Source organism: Neomonachus schauinslandi, chromosome 10 (genome assembly GCF_002201575.2).
Source record: "Neomonachus schauinslandi chromosome 10, ASM220157v2, whole genome shotgun sequence".
Lineage (NCBI taxonomy): Eukaryota > Metazoa > Chordata > Mammalia > Carnivora > Phocidae > Neomonachus > Neomonachus schauinslandi.
The window spans coordinates 88195705-88217036 of NC_058412.1; the positions used below are offsets into that span (position 1 = coordinate 88195705).

Here is a 21332-nt window from a genome sequence, read left to right on the forward strand (position 1 = left end):
ATGCTTAGCTGTGGAGAATCTGTTCTGCCAGGCTTTTAGCATATTCACAAAGTTGTGCAACCACCACTAATTCCAGTACTTCACCGCACACACAGGTCAGTTTCTCGGTTTTCACACTGATGTGGGAGTCAGCGAGGGGTATCTGTACGATGTGAGCTTGGGGTCCTTCTGCTCTGCCATCTTCCCTGGGACTCGGATGTGACATCTTTTTAAACTAAAACCTAAAAGCATCTTTCCTGTGGCATCCCAACTGCATTCAAGCAATCTAGTGAAATGTTAAAAATCAGAAAGAAAGCAACAAAGTACCAACTTCTTCACCTGACTGGAAACCATCCCACAATGGTTTAGATGGATAACTGTTCCAGTAATCTGACTTCAGTGTGTTAAACTTCACAAATGGCTCACACTAATTATCTTGATGAGTGTGTTTTAAACTTTTTGGCTTCAGGAGGACTTCAAGAGCTATTCTTTAATGGAATTATATCTATCAGTATTTATCAAGTTAGAAACTTAAAATAAATTAATGTTTTTTAAGTATATATGAATTCATTTTAAACTAATAAACCCATTAATATTAACATAAACAACACAATTTAATGAGAGTTTTTAAAACAAATTTACTGAGAAGAGTAGCAGTGTTTTACATTTTTACAAATCTCTTTAATAAATTTTCTGCTTTAGCATTCAATCTGTTAAGATATCACACATCATATAGCCCCTGAAAAACTTCACCACATAGTCATGATAGAATAAAAATAAATAGTTCTGACCTAGTAGACCACTTAAAAAGGTCTCAGAGGCCCCAGGGATCTCTGGACCACACTTCGAGAATCTGATAAATTATGAAGGGTAAAAGCAAACTTGTGGAAAAATAAAAACATCAAGGTCATAAAAAAATGGTTTAGTGTCTATTAAGTAAATTGAATGGTATTAACACAAACAGTAATCTGATTCAGAGTAGTATTTCAAAATATTGACTTAACTCCCATAGCAATTTCAAGGAGCATGTTCCACCAAAAATATTTTGGGTATGTGGGGGAGGCAGGATTTACCCAGTAATACACCCCAGCTCCAAGTTAAGAAACATGTTTAACTACATTTTCCAAATTTATCTGACTGTGGAACCTCTTATTCATGAAACATTTACTAAAGTCAAAGACCAGCACACTACATAAAGGCAGGCTAAGAGCAGATGTTTTGTTCTTTTCTCTTTTTACCTTGAATGTTGTAGGCACACTTCAGCCTAGGAAGGCAAATTTTGCCATGAGCTTGAGAGTATTCAAAAGAGGCACAAAATAGCTAACTGACAGCAAGTCGAAAATCTTGCTAAAGTGGGCTTCTGAACTGAAGACAGAAAAAGAGCACGATAGAGCACCCTTAACCTGTTTTCTCTTTATTGAGATATAATTCACATCCCATATAAAATTCACCCTTTAAAGCGAACAATTCAATGGTTTTAGCATATTCACAAAGTTGTGCAACCACCACTAATTCCAGTACTTCACCACACACACACAAAAATAAACCCCATACTCACTGGCAATCATTCCCAGTTTCCCTATTCCCTCAGACCTTGGCAATCACTCTTCTACTTTCCGTCACTACAGATGTGCCTATTCTCGTCATTTCACATAAATGGAAACATACAAACATATGGCCTTTTGTATCTGGCTTTTCAATTAGAATAATGTTTTCAGGGTTGATCCATGTTGGCGCACACATCAGTACTGCTTATCACTGCGTAGCTTTCCATTGTATGACCACTCCACATTTTGTTTATCCATTTATCAGCTGAGGGATATTTAGGCTTGTTCCACTTTTGGGCTATTGTGAATAATGCTGCTATGAACATTCATGTACAATTTTATGTGTGGACATAGGTTTTCATTTTTCCTGGAACTAAACCTTGGAGTGAAACTGCTGGTTTACACAGTAATTCTATGCTTAACTTTTTGAGTAACTGCTGAACTATTTTCCAAAGTGTGTCTACCATTTTACTTCCTCCCAGCAGTATATGAGGATTCTAATTTCTCCACATCCTAGCCAACACTTGTTCTCTGTCTTTACAATTATAGCCACTCAAGTGGGTGTGAAGCAGTAGCTCATGGTTTTGATTTGCATTCTCTGATGACTAATGATGCTGAGTACCCTTTCACATGCTTTTTGACCATTTGTATACCTTCTTTGGAAAATGTCAATTCAAGTGCTTTGCCCATATTTAAACTAGGCTGTCTTTTTGTTGTTGAGTTGTAAGAGTTCTTTTTTTAAAAAAAAGATTTTATTTATTTATTTATTTGAGAGCGAGAGAGAGAGAGAGAGAGAGAGAGAGAGAGCAGGAGAGCACAAGCAGGGGGAAGTGGCAGAGAGAGAGGGAGAAGCAGGCTCCTCGCTGAGCAGGGAACCCGATGTGGGACTAGAGCCCAGGACTCTGAGATCATGACCTGAGCTGAAGGCAGACGCTTAACCAACTGAGCCACCCAGGCACCCCTATAAGAGTTCTTAATATTCTGGATATCAAATCCTGATCAGATTTATTATTTACAAATATTTTCTATTTGTCTTTTCACTTTCTTCATAATATCCTTTGATGCACAGAAGTTTTTACTCTTGTCCAATTTATCTATTTTTTCTTTTCTTGCTTATGCTTTTGATGTCATTTTTAAGATAATCTACTGCCAAATCATGAAGAGTTACCCATATATATATTCTTCTAAGAGTTTTATGGTTTTAGCTCTTATATTTAGGTCTTTGATCCATTTTGACTTAATTTTTATATATAGTGTGAGATAGGGATCCAACTTCATTTATTTGCATGTAGACATCCAACTGTTCTAGCACCATTTATCAAAAAAACTATTTTTTCTCTATTGAGTGTTTTGGCACCCTTTTCTTTAAAAAGAAAAAAAAGCAATTGACTATATAGGCTACCAAAAGAACAGGTGACAAAAGAAAAAAACTGGACTTCATGAAAATTAAAAACTTTTCCACATCAAAGGACACTATCAACGAAGTGACAAGATAACCCAGGAAAAAGTATTAGCAAATCATGTATCTGGTAAGGGATTAATATGCAGAATAGAGAACTCCTAAAACTCAACAATAGCAACAAAACAAACAGCTCAATTCAGAAATGGGCAAATGACTTACTGACGTTTCTCCAGAGAAGATATTTAGAGGGCCAGTAAGCACAAGAAAAGATGCTTAACAACACTTATCAGTAGATAAAGAATATTAAAACCACAATGAGGGGCACCTGGGTGGCTCAGTCGTTAAGCGTCTGCCTTCAGCTCAGGTCGTGATCCCAGGGTCCTGGGATCGAGCCCCGCATCGGGCTCCCTGCTCTGCGGGGAAGCCTGCTTCTCCCCTCCTTCTCCCCCTGCTTGTGTTCCCTCTCTTGCTATGTCTCTCTCTGTCAAATAAATAAATAAAATCTTTAAAAAAAAAAAAAACCACAATGAGATACTTTATCCCTTAGAATGGCTTCTATCAAAAAAGAAAGAAAAAGAACAAGTGTTGGTGAGGATGTGGAGAAATTAGAATTCTTGTGCACTACCGGTAGGGAACTAAAATGGTGTCACCATTGTGGGAAACAGTATGAGGTTTCCTCAAAAAGTTAAACAGAATTACCATATGATCCAACAATTCCACTTCTAGGTATATACCAAAAAGAATTCAAAGCAGGGTCTTGAAGAGGTATTTGTACACTCACGTTCATAAAAGTATTATATTCACAGTAGCTAAAAAGCAGAAGCAATTGAAGTGTCTACAGACAGATGAATGGATAAACACAGTGTGGGATATACATACAGTATATACATACATTCATAGAGTCTTAAAAAGGAGGAAGGAGATTCAGGGCACCTGGGTGGCTCAGTCATTAAGCGTCTACCTTCGGCTCAGGGCCTGATCCGAGGGTCCTGGGATGGAGCCCCGCATCAGGCTTCTGGCTCCCTGCTCAGCAGCAAGCCTGCTTCTCCCTCTCCACATTCCCCCTGCTTGTGTTCCCTCTCTCGCTGTCTGTCAAATAAATAAATAAAATCTTTTAAAAAAAAAAAGGGAAGGAGATTCTGACATATGTTACAACAGGGATGAACCTTGAAGATATTAAGCCAGTCAGTCACAAAAAGACAAACAAACATTGCATGATTTCACTTATATGAGGTACCTAGAATATCAAATTCAGAAAGACAGAAAGTAGAATGGTAGCTGTCATGAGCTTGAGGGAGGGGCTTGAGGGAGGGGAGAATGGGGAGTTAGTGTTTAATGGATATAGAGGCTCAGTTTTGCAAGATGGAAAGGGTTTTAGAGAGGGATGGTGGGGAGTATGGTACAATATGAATGCAATTTCTGTTATGTTTATTTTACCACAATTTTGAAAAACTAGGGGAAAAATCAATTGACTCTAAATGTGAGGGTTTATTTCTGGAATCTCAATTCCATTCCATTGTTCTATATGTTTATCGTTATGCCAATACCACACTGTCTTGATGACTATAGCTTCATAGTGAGTTTTAAAATTGGGAAGTGTGAGTCCTTCAACTTTGTTCTTCTTTTTCAAATATGTTTTAATGATTTCTGATCTGTTGCATTTCATCTGGATTTTAGGATCAGTTCGTCAATCCCTGCAAAGAAGACAACTGGAATTCTAGTGGGAACTGCAATAACTCTATAGACAGATTTGGGGAGTTTTGCCATCTTAAGATTAAGTCTTCTAAGACATGGATGGACATGTAATGTCATTTCATTTTTAGGTCTCCTTTAATTTCTTTCAACAATGTTTTATAGTTTTCAGGATGTAAGTCTACATCTCTTTTGGAAATTAATTCCTAAGAATTTTATTCTTTTTGATTCTATTTTAAGTGGAATTGTTTTCTTTTTTTTTTTCTAAAGATTTTATTTATTTATTTGACAGAGAGAGACACAGCGAGAGCGGGAACACAAGCAGGGGGAGTGGGAGAGGGAGAAGCAGGCTCCCCGCAGAGGAGGGAGCCCGATGAGGGGCTCAATCCCAGGACCCTGGGATCATGACCTGAGCCGAAGGCAGTCGCTTAACCGACTGAGCCACCCAGGCGCCCGTGGAATTCTTTTCTTAATTTCACTTTTGGACTGTTCATTACAGTTATATAAAAATTCAGTTGATTTCTGTATATTGATCTTACAACCTGCAACGCTGCTGTACTCATTCATTTGTACTAATATATTTTTATTGGTTTCCACAGGATTTTCTAGATCATGTCAGCTGCACACAGAGATAGCTTTCCTTCTTCCTTTCCAATCTGGATGCTTGTTATTTCATTTTCTTGCCTAAATACCCCAGCTAAAACCATCAGTATGATGTTGAGTAGAATTGGTGAGAGCAAAATCCTTGGGACAAAGTAGCAGGTTAAATACCAGTTAAATACCAGATGGCTCAGTCAGTTAAGCGGCTGCCTTTGGCTCAGGTCATGATCCTGGGGTCCTGGGATCGAGTCCTACGTCGGGCTCCCTGTTCAGTGGGGAGTCTGCTTCTCTCTCTACCCCTCCCCCCTGCTTGTGATCTCTCTCTCTCTCTTTCTCTCTCAAATAAATAAAATCTTAAAAAAAAAAAAAATACCAGCGAGGGACACCAGTCAAATAGAGACTGTAGGACACTCTACAGGACAAACCCAGTTTCAACAAATAAACTGCAAGGCAGAAAAGTAAAAAAGAGGAGAAGTTTATAGATTAAGAGAGACTTAACAGACATATCAACCAAGTGCAAATAAGTTTCTGAACAGACTGTTAAAAAATTATAAGGCAGGGGCGCCTGGGTGGCTCAGTTGGTTAAGCGACTGCCTTTGGCTCAGGTCATGATCCTGGAGTCCCTGGATCGAGTCCCGCATCGGGCTCCCTGCTCAGCAAGGAGCCTGCTTCTCCCTCTAACCCTACCCCCTCTCATGTACTCTCTCTCTCTCATTCTCACTCTCTCAAATAAATAAATCTTTTAAAAAAAGGAACTTGCCTGGATCAATCCTTTAAAAAAAAAAAAATTATAAGGCAATCAACAAGTTTGTCAACTGCCTGAAAATTATTGTCAATATCTTAGCGGTCAGAACGGTATGACCCTATCTTTAGAGATACCTGTTGAAACAGCAACAAGTGCAATATGCTATTTGATATTAGCTTAAATAATCTGGGAGTAGCATGGGTGTGAGGGAAACGAGAGGTCATGAGTGGGGCTTGAAGATAGGTGGAGGCTGGTGATGGGTACATGGAAGGAGTTCATCATAGCAGTCACTCCATTTTTGTACATAATTTAAACTTTCCATGATAAAAAAAAAAATACTTAAATGCACCCATGATTGCTCAGTCAGGAGGGAGCTGCTTCTATTAAAGTTCCAGTTTTTAGTGTAACCTGCTCCCCAGAACTACTTTCCAGCCCTGTACAATAGTAGTAGCATGTTTCATTTTTCACACTACATTATAAATGCGGGGACCTGGGGGAGGAGGCCCATCTAAGCCCTACATCATCATTTGGTTCCCACTCAAAACATCTGGCACTCCATCTTATGACTAGAAGGGCCGAGCAACTGTGTACTTGGAGACATTAAAGTTTTGATCATCAGAAAACCTTTCAAATACAAGATTAATAAAAAGCTTAAAAGTGAGTGCAGTATCACACTATTAAGGAAAAAAATGCACATATAAAAGGATATGTGCTACCCTGCATTTTCTAAGTTTCTATAATTAACACATTCTATAATAAAAATTATAAACAGATATGGCATATTTATGGTATAAACATTCCCTAAAATCTTTACTATCTGTAAGAATTATATAAAGAGAAAATGTTTCAAAAAATAAAACACTTCCTATAGCAACAAATTCCACTGAAGATCTAGACTTTACATGTTCTGTGGTGCTTACAGATGCATTCTGAGATTCATATTCAGTAAACAGATCAAATGACAAATCACGTACCAGGATAATGTCTATCTTTTTAGATAATTTTTAAATTCTAATTCCAGTATAGGTAACATACAGTGTTATATTAGTTTCAGTGTATAATATAGTGATTCAACAATTAAATACATCACCCAGTGCTCATCACAAGTCCACTCCTTAATCCCCATCACCTAGCTCACCCATCCCCCATCCCTCCCCTCTGTTAACCATCAGTTTGTTCTCTATAGTTAAGAGTCTTTTTCTTGGTTTCCCTCTCTCTTTTTTTTTTTTTTTCTTCTTCCCTGCCTGGTGACATGCTGTCTCATCTTTAATGATAGACAAGAGGACCCAGCTAAACAATATCTAAACTTTTTTTTTTTTAAGGGAAAGAATAAAGTTTTTTTTTTCATTTTTTTTATTCTTATGTTAATCCCCATACATTACATCATTAGTTTTAGATGAAGTGTTCCATGATTCATTGTTTGTGCATAACACCCAGTGCTCCATGCAGAATGTGCCCTCCTCGATACCCACCACCAGGCTAACCCATCCTCCCACCCCCCTCCCCTCTAGAACGCTCAGTTTGTTTTTCAGAGTCCATCGTCTTCATGGTTTGTCTACCCCTCCGATTTCCCCCGCTTCATTCTTCTCCTCCCGCTACCTTCTTGTTCTTTTTTTTTTTTTCTTAACATATATTGCATTATTTGTTTCAGAGGTACAGATCTGAGATTCAACAGTCTTGCGCAATTCACAGGGCTTACCAGAGCACATACCCACCCCAGTGTCTATCACCCAGTCACCCCATCCCTCCCACCCCACCCCCCACTCCAGCAACCCTCAGTTTCTTTCCTGCAATTAAGAATTCCTCATATCAGTGAGATCATATGATACATGTCTTTCTCTGTTTGACTTATTTCACTCAACATAATACCCTCCAGTTCCATCCATGTCGTTGCAAATGGCAAGATCTCATTCCTTTTGATGGCTGCATAATAATCCATTGTATATATATATACCACCTCTTCTTTATCCATTCATCTGTCGATGGACATCTTGGCTCTTTCCACAGTTTGGCTATTGTGGACATTGCTGCTATAAACATCGGGGTGCACATACCCTTTCGGATCCCTACTTTTGTATCTTTGGGGTAAATACCCAATAGTGCAATTGCTGGGTCATACGGTAGCTCTATTTTCAACTTTTTGAGGAACCTCCATACTGTTTTCCAGAGTGGCTGCACCAGCTTGCATTCCCACCAACAGTGTAGGAGGGTTCCCCTTTCTCCGCATCCCCACCAACATCTGTCGTTTCCCGACTTGTTAATTTTAGCCATTCTGACTGGTGTGAGGTGGTATCTCATTGAGGTTTTGATTTGGATTTCCCTGACGCCGAGCGATGTTGAGCACTTTTTCATGTGTCTCCTGGCCATTTGGATGTCTTCTTTGGAAAAATGTCTGTTCGTGTCTTCTGCCCATTTCTTGAGTGGATCATTTGCTCTTTGGGTGTTGAGTTTGAGAAGTTCTTTATAGATTTTGGATACTAGCCCTTTATCTGATATGTCATTTGCAAATATCTTCTCCCATTCTGTCGGTTGTCTTTTGATTTTGTTGACTGTTTCCTTTGCTTTGCAAAAGCTTTTTATCTTGATGAAGTCCCAATAGTTCATTTTTGCCCTTGCTTCCCTTGCCTTTGGCGATGTTTCTAGGAAGAAGTTGCTGTGGCTGAGGTCAAAGAGGTTGCTGCCTGTGTTCTCCTTTAGGATTTTGATGGACTCCTGTCTCACATTGAGGTCTTTCAACCATTTGGAGTCTATTTTTGTGTGTGGTGTAAGGAAATGGTCCAGTTTCACTCTTCTGCATGTGGCTATCCAATTTTCCGAACACCATTTGTTGAAGAAACTTTTTTCCATTGGACATTCTTTCCTGCTTTGTCAAAGATTAGTTGACCATAGAGTTGAGGGTCCATTTCTGGGCTCTCTATTCTGTTCCATTGATCTATGTGTCTGTTTTTGTGCCAGTACCATGCTGTCTTGATGATGACAGCTTTGTAATAGAGCTGGAAGTCCGGAATTGTGATGCCGCCGGCTTTGCTTTTCTTTTTCAACATTCCTCTGGCTATGCGGGGTCTTTTCTGGTTCCATACAAATTTTAGGATGATTTGTTCCATTTCTTTGAAAAAAGTGGATGGTATTTTGATGGGGATTGCATTGAATGTGCAGACTGCTCTAGGTAGCATTGACATCTTCACAATATTTGTTCTTCCAATCCATGAGCATGGAACGTTTTTCCATTTCTTTGTGTCTTCCTCAATTTCTTTCATGAGTATTTTATAGTTTTCTGAGTATAGATCCTTTGTCTCCTTGGTTAGATTTATTCCTAGGTATTTTATGGTTTTGGGTGCAATTGTAAATGGGATCGACTCCTTAATTTCTCTTTCTTCTGTCTTGTTGTTGGTGTATAGGAATACCACTGACTTCTGTGCATTGATTTTATATCCTGCCACTGTACTGAATTCCTGTATGAGTCCTAGCAGTTTTGGGGTGGAGTCTTTGGTGTTTTCCACATCAAGTATCATATCATCTGCAAACAGTGAGAGTTTGACTTCTTCTTTGCCGATTTGGATGCCTTTAATTTCTTTTTGTTGTCTGATTGCTGTGGCTAGGACTTCCAATACCATGTTGAATAGCAGTGGTGATAGTGGACATCCCTGCCGCGTTCCTGACCTTAGCGGGAAAGCTCTCAGTTTTTCCCCATTGAGAATGATATTCGCTGTAGGTTTTTCATAGATGGCTTTTATGATATTGAGGAATGTACCCTCTATGGCTATACTCTGAAGAGTTTTGATCAAGAAAGGATGCTGTACTTTGTCAAAAGCTTTTTCTGCATCTATTGAGAGGATCATATGATTCTTCTTCTTTCTTTTGTTAATGTATTGTATCACGTTGATTGATTTGCGGATGTTGAACCAACCTTGCAGCCCAGGGATAAATCCCACTTGGTTGTCGTGAATAATCCTTTTAATGTACTGTTGGATCCTATTGGCTAGTATTTTGTTGAGAATTTTTGCATCCACGTTCATCAGGGATATTGGTCTGTAATTCTTTTTGATGGGGTCTTTGTCTGGTTTGGGGATCAAGGTAATGCTGGCCTCATAAAATGAGTTTGGAAGTTTTCCTTCCATTTCTATTTTTTGGAACAGTTTCAGAAGAGTAGGTATTAATTCTTCTTGAAATGTTTGGTAGAATTCCCCTGGGAAGCCATCTGGCCCTGGGCTTTTGTTTTTTGGGAGATTTTTGATGACTGCTTCAATTTCCTTAGTGGTTATAGGTCTGTTCAGGTTTTCTATTGCTTCCTGGTTCAGTTTTGGTAGTTGATACATCTCTAGGAATGCATCCATTTCTTCCAGGTTATTTAATTTGCTGGCATAGAGTTGCTCATAATATGTTCTTATAATTGTTTGTATTTCTTTGGTGTTGGTTGTGATCTCTCCTGTTTCATTCATGATTTTGTTGATTTGGGTCATTTCTCTTCTCTTTTTGATAAGTCTGGCCAGGGGTTTATCAATCTTGTTAATTCTTTCAAAGAACCAGCTCCTAGTTTCGTTGATCTGTTCTACTGTTCTTTTAGTTTCCATTTCATTGATTTCTGCTCTGATCTTTATTATTTCTCTTCTCCTGCTGGGTTTAGGCTTTATTTGCTGTTCTTTCTCCAGCTCCTTTAGGTGTAGGGTTAGGTTGTGTACTTGAGACCTTTCTTGCTTCTTGAGAAAGGCTTGTATTGCTATATACTTTCCTCTTAGGACTGCCTTTGCTGCATCCCAAAGATTTTGAACAGTTGTGTTTTCATTTTCATTGGTTTCCATGTATTTTTTTAATTCTTCTTTAATTTCCTGGTTGATGCATTCATTCTTCAGTAGGATGCTCTTTAGCCTCCATGTATTTGAGTTCTTTCTGACTTTTGTCTTGTGATTGAGCTCTAGTTTCAAAGCATTGTGGTCTGAAAATAGGCAGGGAATGATTCCAATCTTTTGGTACCGGTTGAGACCTGATTTATGATCTAGGATGTGATCTATTCTGGAGAATGTTCCATGGGCACTAGAGAAGAATGTGTATTCCGTTGCTTTGGGGTGGAATGTTCTGAATATGTCTGTAAAGTCCATTTGGTCCAGTGTGTCATTTAAAGTCTTTATTTCCTTGTTGATCTCTTGCTTAGACGATCTGTCCATTTCAGTGAGGGGGGTGTTAAAGTCCCCCACTATTATTGTATTGTTGTCGATGTGTTTCTTTGCTTTTGTTATTAATTGCCTTATATAATTGGCTGCTCCCATGTTAGGGGCATAGATATTTACAACTGTTAGATCTTCTTGTTGGATAGATCCTTTAAGTATGATATAGTGTCCTTCCTCATCTCTTATTACAGTCTTTGGTTTAAAATCTAATTTGTCTGATATAAGGATTGCCACCCCAGCTTTCTTTTGGTGTCCATTGGCATGGTAAATGGTTTTCCACCCCCTCACTTTCAATCTGGGGGTGTCTTTGGGTCTAAAATGAGTCTCTTGCAGACAGCATATCGATGGGTCTTGTTTTTTAATCCAGTCTCATAGCCTGTGTCTTTTGATTGGGGCATTGAGCCCATTTACATTCAGGGTAACTATTGAAAGATAGGAATTTAGTGCCATTGTACTGCCTGTAAGGTGACCGTTACTGTATATTGTCTGTGTTCCTTTCTGGTCTACATTGCTTTTAGGGTCTCTCTTTGCTTAGAGGACCCCTTTCAAGATTTCCTGTAGGGCTGGTTTTGTGTTTGCACATTCCTTTAGTTTTTGATTGTCCTGGAAGCTTTTGATCTCTCCTTCTATTTTCAATGACAGCCTAGCTGGATACAGTATTCTTGGCTGCATATTTTTCTCATTTAGTGCTCTGAATATATCCTGCCAGTCCTTTCTGGCCTGCCAGGTCTCTGTGGATAGGTCTGTTGCCAATCTAATGTTTCTACCATTGTAGGTTACATATCTCTTCTCCCGAGCTGCTCTCAGGACTTTCTCTTTGTCTGTGAGACTCGTAAGTTTTACTATTAGATGTCGGGGTGTTGACCAATTTTTATTGATTTTGAGGGGGGGTTCTCTGTGCTTCCTGGATTTTGATGCCTGTTTCCTTCCCCAAATTAGGGAAGTTCTCTGCTATAATTTGCTCCAGTATACCTTCTGCCCCTCTCTCTCTTTCTTCTTCTTCTGGGATCCGAAATATTCTAATGTTGTTTCGTCTTATGGTATCGCTTATCTCTCGAATTCTGCCCTCGTGATCCAGTAGTTGTTTATCTCTCTTTTTCTCAGCTTCTTTATTTTCCATCATTTGGTCTTCTATATTACTGATTCTCTCTTCTGCCTCATTTATCCTAGCAGTTAGCACCCCCATTTTTTATTGCACCTCATTAATAGCCTTTTTGATTTCTACTTGGTTAGATTTTAGCTCTTTTACTTCTCCAGAAAGGGTTTCTCTAATAACTTCCATATTTTTTTCAAGCCCAGCTAGTATCTTTAAAGGGATGATTCTGAATTCTAGATCTGACATCGTACTAATGTCCGTATTGAGTAGGTCCCTGGCAGTTGGTACTACCTCTTGTTCTTTTTGTGGAGGTGATTTTTTCCGTCTTGTCATTTTGTGCAGAGGAGAATAGATTAATGAGAGAACAAAATGCTAGCAGAATAACAATGTCCCCAGAAAATATACTCTAAACAAATCAGAAAAGACCTGAAGCAGTGGAAAAAGAAATGGAAAGAGAGAAAAAAGAAGAAGAAAAAGATAAAAACAAAAACAAACAGAACGAAACAACAACAACAACAAAAAAACCAGAATGTGATCAAATATGATCAGGCTGGTATATAGATCAGTGCCACACACTAGATTTGGGGTGTATTTTGGTCTTTTAGAAGAAAGTGCCTCCCAAAATTTTAAAGAAAGAAAAACTTATATATGTACAAAAATAAGGGTTGATAGGATGAAGGGATGGAATATGACTGTAAAGATGGAAATTATAAAAAATTTTATAAAAGGAATTGATAAGAAGTTGTTTGAAAAAAGAAAGAAGAGGATTAAAAAAAGAAAAAAAAAAGGGAGAGAATGTGATCAGGCAGGGGAATAGAAAACACCATACACTAGAGATTTAGGGTATATTTTAATCTGTTAGAAGAAACTATCTCAAAATTTTAAAGAGAAAAGAACTTATACATATATGCCAAAAATATGGGTAACTACTATGAAGGGATAGAATATGACTCTAAAAATGAAAAATAAAAATTTTTTTTAAAAAAGGGATTGATAAGATGTTGGTTGAAAAAGGGAAAAAGAAAAATTCAAAAAAAAAAAAAAAAAGACAGTTAAAAAAAAAAATTAACTTTGAAAGACTAAAGAATCATGGGGAAAAGCCATGAATTCTATGTGCAGTATTCCCCTAGCGCTGCAGTTCTGCCGTTCTCATTGATCAGTAAACTTGGTCTTGGCTGGCTGTTCTCGCTGATCTTCTGGGGAGGGGCCTGTTGCCGTGGTTTCCAAATGTCTTTGCCGGAGGCGGAAGTGCCTCGCCCTTGCCCGGTCCAGACTAAGTAATCTGCTCGGGTTTGCTCTCCGGAGCTTTTGTTCCCTGCGAGCTTTCCGTACAGCTTTGGAGGCGGAGAGTGAAAATGGCGGCCTCCCAATCTCCGCCCCAGAGGAGCTGAGAACTCAGGACCCCGCTCCTCAGTGAGCCCCCAGAGAAAAGCCGTCAGTCACTCCCGTCTCCCCGGTCTCCGGCCGCACTCCGTGCTCACGCGGCCTGTGACCGCGCGTTTCTATCTCTGGCACCTGACCCCGGATGGAGTCTCCAAACCCAGCAGTACCCTGCGGTGCACTCCCGGGCAGCTCCTCCCGGGGCAGGAAGGTGAATCTCCCCGGATCTGCCGCTTGTTGGGTCCCTGCTGGAGGAGCAGGGGCCCGACTGTGCCGCGGATCACGGTTTATGGCAACCCCGAGCTGAGAGCCCGCGCCTGGGCTCCGCCTCTGCAGCCGGCTTCCCTGCTCCGTTACCTGGGAGCTCTGCCACACTCAGGCACCCCTGGTCTTTCTGTGACCCCGAGGGTCCTGAGACCACACTGTCCCGGAGGGTTCCACCCCCCGCTTAGCCACCAGAGTGACGTCCCTCAGCGGAGCAGACTTTTAAAAGTTCCGATTTTGTGCTCCGCGGCTCTATCACTTGCCAGAAGCGGCCGACGGAGGCCCCTCTCCCGCCGTCTATCCTCCCGAATATCGCCTCGGATTCACTTCTCCACACGTCCTACCTTCCAGAAAGTGGTCGCTTTTCTGATGAGAGAGTTGTTGCTATTCTTTTCTTCGATCTCCTGTTGAGTTTGTAGGTGTTCAGAATGGTCTGATCCCTATCCAGCTGAATTCCTGAGAGGAGAGGAAATCCAGGTCTCCTACTCCTCCGCCATCTTGCTCCCTAAATCGGTTTCTCTCTCTTTCTTCCCTTTGTTTCTTAAATTCCACATATGAGTGAAATCGTATGGTATTTGTCTTTCTCTGCCAGACTTATTTTACTTAGCATTATACTCTCTAGCTTCACCCATGTTGTTGCAAAAGGCAAGATTAGATTCTTATTTATGGCTGAGTAATATTCTATTGTATATATGTACCACCTCTTCTTTATCCATTCATATATCAGTGGACACTAGGGCTGCTTCCATAATTTGGTGATTGTAAATAATGCTGCTATAAACATTGGGGTGCATGTATCCCTTTGAATTAGGGGTTTTGTATTTTTCTGGGTAGCGTGATTACTGGATTGTAGGGTAGTTCTATTTTTAATTTTTTGAGGAACCTCCATACTGTTTTCCAGGGTGGCTGTACCAATTTGCATTCCCACCAACAGTGCAAGAGGGTTCCTTTTTCTTCACATCCTCACCAACACTTGTTTCTTGTGTTTTTGATTTTAGTCATCCTGACAGGTATGTTTTGATTTGCATATCCCTGATGATGAGTAATGTTGGGCATCTTTTCATGTGTCTGTTGGCCATCTGAATGTCTTCTTTGGAGAAGTGTCTGTTCATTTCTTCTGTGCATTTTAAAAACTGGATTGTTTTTTGGGTGTTGAACTGTATAAGTTCTTTATATTAATTTTCGATACTAACCCTTTATTGGATATGTCATTTGCAAATGTCTTCTCCCATTCTTTAGGTTGCCTTTTGGTTTTGTGATTGTTTCCTTTTCTCTGCAAAAGCTTTTTATTCTGATGTAATCCCAATAGTTTATTTTTGCTTTTATTTCCCTAGCCTCAGGAAACATATTTAGAAAAATGTTGCTATAAAAAAAAAAAAAAGAAAAGAAAAGTGTTGCTATGGCTAATGTCAGAAACCTTAGTATTTGGTTGAGGTTTTTTGCATCCATATTCATCAGGGATACTGGCCTGTAGTTCTCTTTTTATGTGTATCTTTATCTGGTTTTGGAATCAGGGTAATGTTGGCCTCATAGAATGAGTTTGTAAGTTTTCCTTCCTTTTCTATTTTTGGAATAGTTTGAGAAGAATGGGTACTAATTCTTCTTTAAATGTTGGGTAGAATTCACTTGTGAAGCTGTCTGGTCCTGGACTTTTGTTTGTTGGAAGTTTTTTGATTACTGATTTGATTTCTAAAGATATCAAATTTTCTATTTCTTCCTGCTTCACTTTTGGTGGGTTATATGTTTCCAGGAATTTATCTATTTCTTCTGGGCTGTCCAATTTGTTGTCATATAGCTTTTAATAATACTCTCTTACGATTATTTGTATTTCTGTGGTGTCAGTTGTTATTTCCCCTTTTTCATTTGTAATTTTATTTATTTGAGTCCTTTCTCTTTGTTTCTTGATGAGTCTGGCTAGAGGTTTATCAATTTTCTTGATGTTTTCAAAGAATGAGCTCCTACTTTCATTTAACTGCTCTGTTTTTTAAATTTTTTTTGGCTTCTATATCATTTTTTTCTGCTCTCATCTTTGTTATTTCCTACCTTCTGCTGGTTTGGGGTTTTATTTGTTCTTTTTCTAGCTCCTTTAGGTGCAAGGTTAGGATGTTTATTTGAGACTTTTCTTGCTTCTTGAGGTAGTGTTGTGGTAAAGATGCATGTTGTTGACTTTGATCCTTCTGAATTTGTTGAGACTTGTTTTGTGGCCTAATTAGTATGTGATCTATTCTGGAGAATGTTTCATGTGCACCTGAAAAGAATGTGTATTCTGCTGTTTTGGGATGGAATGTTCTAAATATATCTGTTAAATCCGCCTGGTCCAATGTGTCACATTCAAAGCCACAGTTTTGGGTGCCTGTGTGGCTCAGTAAGTTAAGCGTCTGCCTTCGGCTCAGGTTATGATCTCAGGGTCCTGGGATCTAGTCCCACGTTGGGCTCCCTGCTCAGCGGGGAGCCTGCTTCTCCCTCTCCCTCTGCCCCTCCTCCCCCCCTCGTGCTCTCTTTCTTGCTGTTCTCTTTCTCAAATAAGTAAATAAAATCTTTCTTTAAAAAAAGAGCCACGGTTTCCTCATTGAATTTGTTTGGATGACCTATCCATCAATAAGAGGGGTGTTATGTTCCCTACTATTATTGTATTATTATTGAATAGTTCCTTTGTGTTTGTTATAACAGTTTCATGTATTTGGGTGCTCCTGTGTTGGGTGCATAAATATTTACAAAGGTTGTATCTTCTTGTTGGATTGTCCCCTTTATTATTATATATTGTCTTTCTTTGTCTCTTGTTACAGTCTTTATTTTGAAATCTATTTTGTCTGAGAGAAGTATTGCATCTCCAGCTTTCTTTTGACATCCATTTGCATAATAAATGTTTCTCCATCCCCTTGCTTTCGATCTGCAGGTGTCTTTAAGGTTTGAAATGAGTCTCTTGTAGACAGCATATACATGGGTCTTGTTTTTTTATTCATTCTGATACCCCATATCTTTTTTAAAAAGTTTATTTATTTAAGTTAAGTCTACACCCAACATGGGGCTCGAACTCACAACTCTGAGATGAAGAGTCGCATGCTCTTCTGACTGAGCCACTGGAACGTTTAGTCCATTTACATTCAAAGAGATTACTGATAGTTATGTATTTATTGCCATTTTATTACTATTTTGTGGTTGTTTCTGAAGTTTTTCTTTCTTCTCTTTCTTTCATGGTTTGCTGGTTTTCTTTAGTGATATATTTGGATTTCTCTCTCTTTATTCTTCGCATATTTGTTAGTGGTTTTTGATTTGTGGTTACTATTAGCTTTTTTTTTTTTTTTTAAGATTTTATTTACTTGGGGTACCTGGGTGGCTCAGTCCTTAAGCGTTTGCCTTCGACTCAGGTCATGATCCCGGGGTCCTAGGTTCGAGCCCCGTATCAGGCTCCCCGCTGAGCAGGGAGCCTGATGCAGGGCTCGAACCCAGGACCCCAGGATCAGGACCTGAGCAAAAGGCAGATGCTTAACCGACTGAGCCACCCACGTGCCCCCTATTAGGTTTTTATATAACATCTTCTGCATATATGTCTATATTAAGTTGGTGGTTGTTTAAGTTTGGGCCAACTCTTTACTCCTCTTCTCCGTATGTTTTAGGTATATGGTGTCATATTTCACATCCTTTTATTTTTTGAGTTCCTTGACTGATTTTTTACTGAAATGTTCTTTTTACTGCTTTGTGTTTCCTACTTTCATAGTGTCATTTCTGGTCTTCCCCTTCCACTCAAAGTGCCCCCTTAATATTTCCCGCAGGGCTGGTTTAGTGGTCATGAACTCATTTTTTGTCTGGGAAACTTTTAATCTCTCCTTCTATTTTGAATGACAGCCTTGCTGGATAGACTATTCTTGGCTGAAGATTTTTCCCATTTAGCCCTTTGAATATATCATGCCATTCCCTTCTAGCTTGAAAAGTTTCTACTGAAAAGTCTGCTGAAGGCCTTATGGGGTTTTTCCTTGTATGTAACTATCTTCTTTTGTCTTGCTGCTTTAATTTATTCTTTATCACTACATTTTGCCATTTTAATTACAATATGTCTTAGTGGGGATCTGCTTTTGTTGATTCTGTTGGGGGGGGGTTCCCTCTGTGCCTCTTATATCTGTTATGTTTCCTTCCCCAGATTGGGGAAGTTTTCAGTATTATTTCCTCAACTAAATTTTCTGCCCCCTTTTCCCTCTCTTCTGGGATCTATATAATATGTTATGTCTGATGGAGTCAATGATTTCCCTAAGTCTATTCTTGCTTTTCGTAATTCTTTTCTCTTTTCTTAAATTTGATTACTTTCCAATACTCTGTGTTCTAAGTCATTAATTCATTCCTCTGCTTTTTCCAGCCTGCTGTTCATTCCATAAAGCATGGTTCTCATTTTGCGTATTGAACCCTTTATGTCTGTTATTTATCTCTGTGTTAATTGTCTCACTGAGGCCTTCCACTCTTTTCTCAAGTTGAGCAGGTATCTTTATGATCATGACTTTAAATTCTCTATCAGGCATGTTACTTTTATCTGTCTTACTTAGATGTCTGGCTGTGGCCTTACCTTGTTCTGTCATGTGGAATAAATTTGTCTTCTCATTTTCTCTAGGTCTCTATGCCTGTTTCTCTGTGTTAGGAACGTCAGTTATGTCTCCTATTCCTGAGGGTAATGGCTTTATGAAGAAGAGGTTCTGTAGTGTTCCGTGGTGTAGTGTCCCGTGTTCCCCGGGACCTGGCATTTCAGAGAGTGTCTCCAGTGTGTGCTGTGTGCACTCTGCTGTTGTGTCCTGGCCACTTTTCCTTCAGGCCAGTCATCTGCAGAGGCTCTCTTAGTTGTGGGCAGTGTTTAGTCCCTGGCCCGAATGTGGCCAGTTTTGACTAGGTGTGCTCTGGTCTGCTTATGAAATGATACCTGTCTCCACCACTGCTGAAACGGAGGCCCCCACAACAGGAGACATGGGGTGAGCAGGGGTTTGGGCCAGTCTCCTGGCAGAGGGGCTCCAACACCCTGGGACTGAGACAAGCATGACTGGGAGGGGCAATTCCACCGGAGTGGGGGGTGGGGTGGGACTTGGTGTAAGTAAGTTACCAAGTGAGTGTCGGCATGGTGCCGGTTCTCCCAGGTGGCCCTGTGCGTATGCTGAGGGGTAGGGGAGAGAAATGGTGCCTGCCAGTTCCTTAGTTCTCAGAGGGGCCTCTGTGAATGCTGCCTCTCTGCAACGTGCTCCAAGATGAGCAAATAACCTCCCCACTGTGTGCCCGAGGTGCTCTTCAGATAGCTATTTCCACACTGTATGTCTGCAGGCTGTTTGCCTGCCTTTTCTCCAATAGCAGTGCAATGCCCCTGGGTTCTACCCCAGCCAAGCCTGTTGACCTTTAAAACTCCAGGCTTGGGGCGCCTGGGTGGCTCAGTCGTTAAGCGTCTGCCTTCGGCTCAGGTCATAATCCCAGAGTCCTGGGATTGAGCCCCACATCGGGCTCCCTGCTCTGCGGGAAGCCTGCTTCTCCCTCTCCCACTCCCCCTGCTTGTGTTCCCTCTTTCACTGTGTCTCTCTCTGTCAAATAAATAAATAAAATCTTTTAAAAAATTAATTAATTAATTAATTAATTAATTAATTAATTAAAACTCCAGGCTTTAAGTAAGCCCCACTGGTTGCAGGACGTCATGAAATTCGGCCCCTCTCACTTTCCAAGTCAATTGCTGTGGGGATTCGTCTTTCCCGTGGGCTCCCCTGTGTGCTAGTCTGTCTTTTGACCTTCTCTGCAATCATGGCTCCCTCCCCACCACCGCGGCCATGATCCATTTCTCTCCCAAACCATCCATGTCTCCACATCTCCTACCTTCTTTGATGTAGCCTCTTTTCTCCCTTTAGTTGTAGAATTTGTTCTGTCAGTCTTCAGGTTGACTTCTGGGGTATTTAGGTGTTGACAGGACAAGGCAAGCCTAGGATCCTCCTATTCCATCACCATCTTCCCTTCCAGTCTCTTTTTAGATAATTTTGAGGTTACAATTCCCATTTTGGGAAGTCAAATTTTTTTCCAAATTTTTATTTTGCCAACTGAAACTACCTGCCCCAGCAACTCCTCTCCACTAAGCTGTGGACAGACAGGAGCCCCAGAAATGTGAGGCTGCCTGAGACCCATGTGAGGTCCCTCTCATGCCGCTACCAGTAAGGCCTCCAGAGCACCTCCCACACCAAAACTGAACAAAAGCAAAAGCAGCAGAAGGTGCTAGGGGAGGGAAGGCTCTGGTGAGGACCCTGCTATGTTCATGCAGGAGGGTGGGAGGGCTGCACATCTATACCCTAAGAATTGTATACTGAGTGTGCAGTGCAGGAGGAAGATGGTGTCCAGGGAGGGGGGTATGGAGACAGAAAACAGACATGATGGATTCCAGTTCTGCTCTAAAACCACAAATGAACTGTGGACGGAATCAGCATCCAAGTGATAAATGTTAATGAAGACCCTTAAGCAAAGACAGTTTTTATTTTGATTGGAGAGAAAAGGCAATTTTATACCTAGAGGGCAAGATGAACACAAGAGGTTGTCTAGGGGTGGAAGAGGGGACTGGAGGTTCAGTAAGGTGACAAGAAATGGGACAGTACCACTTCTGCCCTGTGGTAAATCTGCCCCTGGGGTGGGTATGAGGAGTGCAATGGCCTCTAGAAGCCTCAAAACCTTAGCATCACAATGCAATCCCATGCTCCCACACTCATGCATTAGCTTCCCATCCAATCCTTATGTTTTCCCCTTGAGAAGGAGTGTCACCCACCAACCCATTCTCCCCCCGTGTAGGGCAGACTAGGCCCTAAGTCACGCCTGGCCCCAGACGGCAGCAAATCTCACTGCGGGGCCTGGATTAAAACTTAGTGAGCCACAAGAGGCTACCCAGCAGCCAGGCCCCAGGGCCCCGTACCTGATAAATGGCTTCATCACAAGCATTCTGAAGACCCAGGTTCACCATTGTGTTCTGCAGTGTGCGGCCCATGTAGAATTCCAGGGAAAGATAATAGATGCGCTGAGGAGGCAAAAGAAAGCATCTCAGATTTCATATTCCATCCCCGCACACAAGGAAGATTAGGGTGATGAGCAAATTCATAAGAGCACCTCCTTAGGTGTTTCATTTGGGCTACCCACACACCCCCAAATGGGCTCACTCCCTATGCCAAGCCTTGGCCAACCTCAGCTTTCCAAGGGCAGCATTGAGGACCCTTCTACCGCAGAGCCTCTGTTCACTGCCCTGCTGGATGTAAGCTGGCCTCCCCCAGATGACAGGAGGCAGGGCAGGGCCGCGCTGGGGAACAAGGCTCCCAGAATGGACAGAGCCAGGTCTGAACTTAGCTTGGCCTCTTCCCCACCACAGGCCCTTGAGTAAATGACCTCTTCACCTCTCTAACACAGGATGAAACAACCCTGTGACGGGGGAATACTCTCAAGTATTAACAGCTTCTGACACCCATGCTAAGTACTC

At 40.8% G+C, this 21332-nt stretch overlaps 1 protein-coding gene across 5 annotated transcripts in view; it reads right to left on the reverse strand.

Moving 5' to 3' along the window:
- The window catches only part of PYGB (glycogen phosphorylase B), a 63887-nt gene that overhangs the window by 28849 nt on the left and 13706 nt on the right, over positions 1-21332 (reverse strand). For 3 of the 5 annotated variants that reach the window (XM_021700647.2, XM_044919133.1, XM_021700646.2), the window contains exon 2: positions 20778-20879. The exons of the other annotated variants lie outside the window; for them this stretch is intronic. In XM_021700647.2, the coding sequence (XP_021556322.1) occupies positions 20778-20879 (102 nt within the window). The remainder of the gene's footprint in view (positions 1-20777; positions 20880-21332) is intronic. 5 annotated transcript variants of the gene reach the window in all.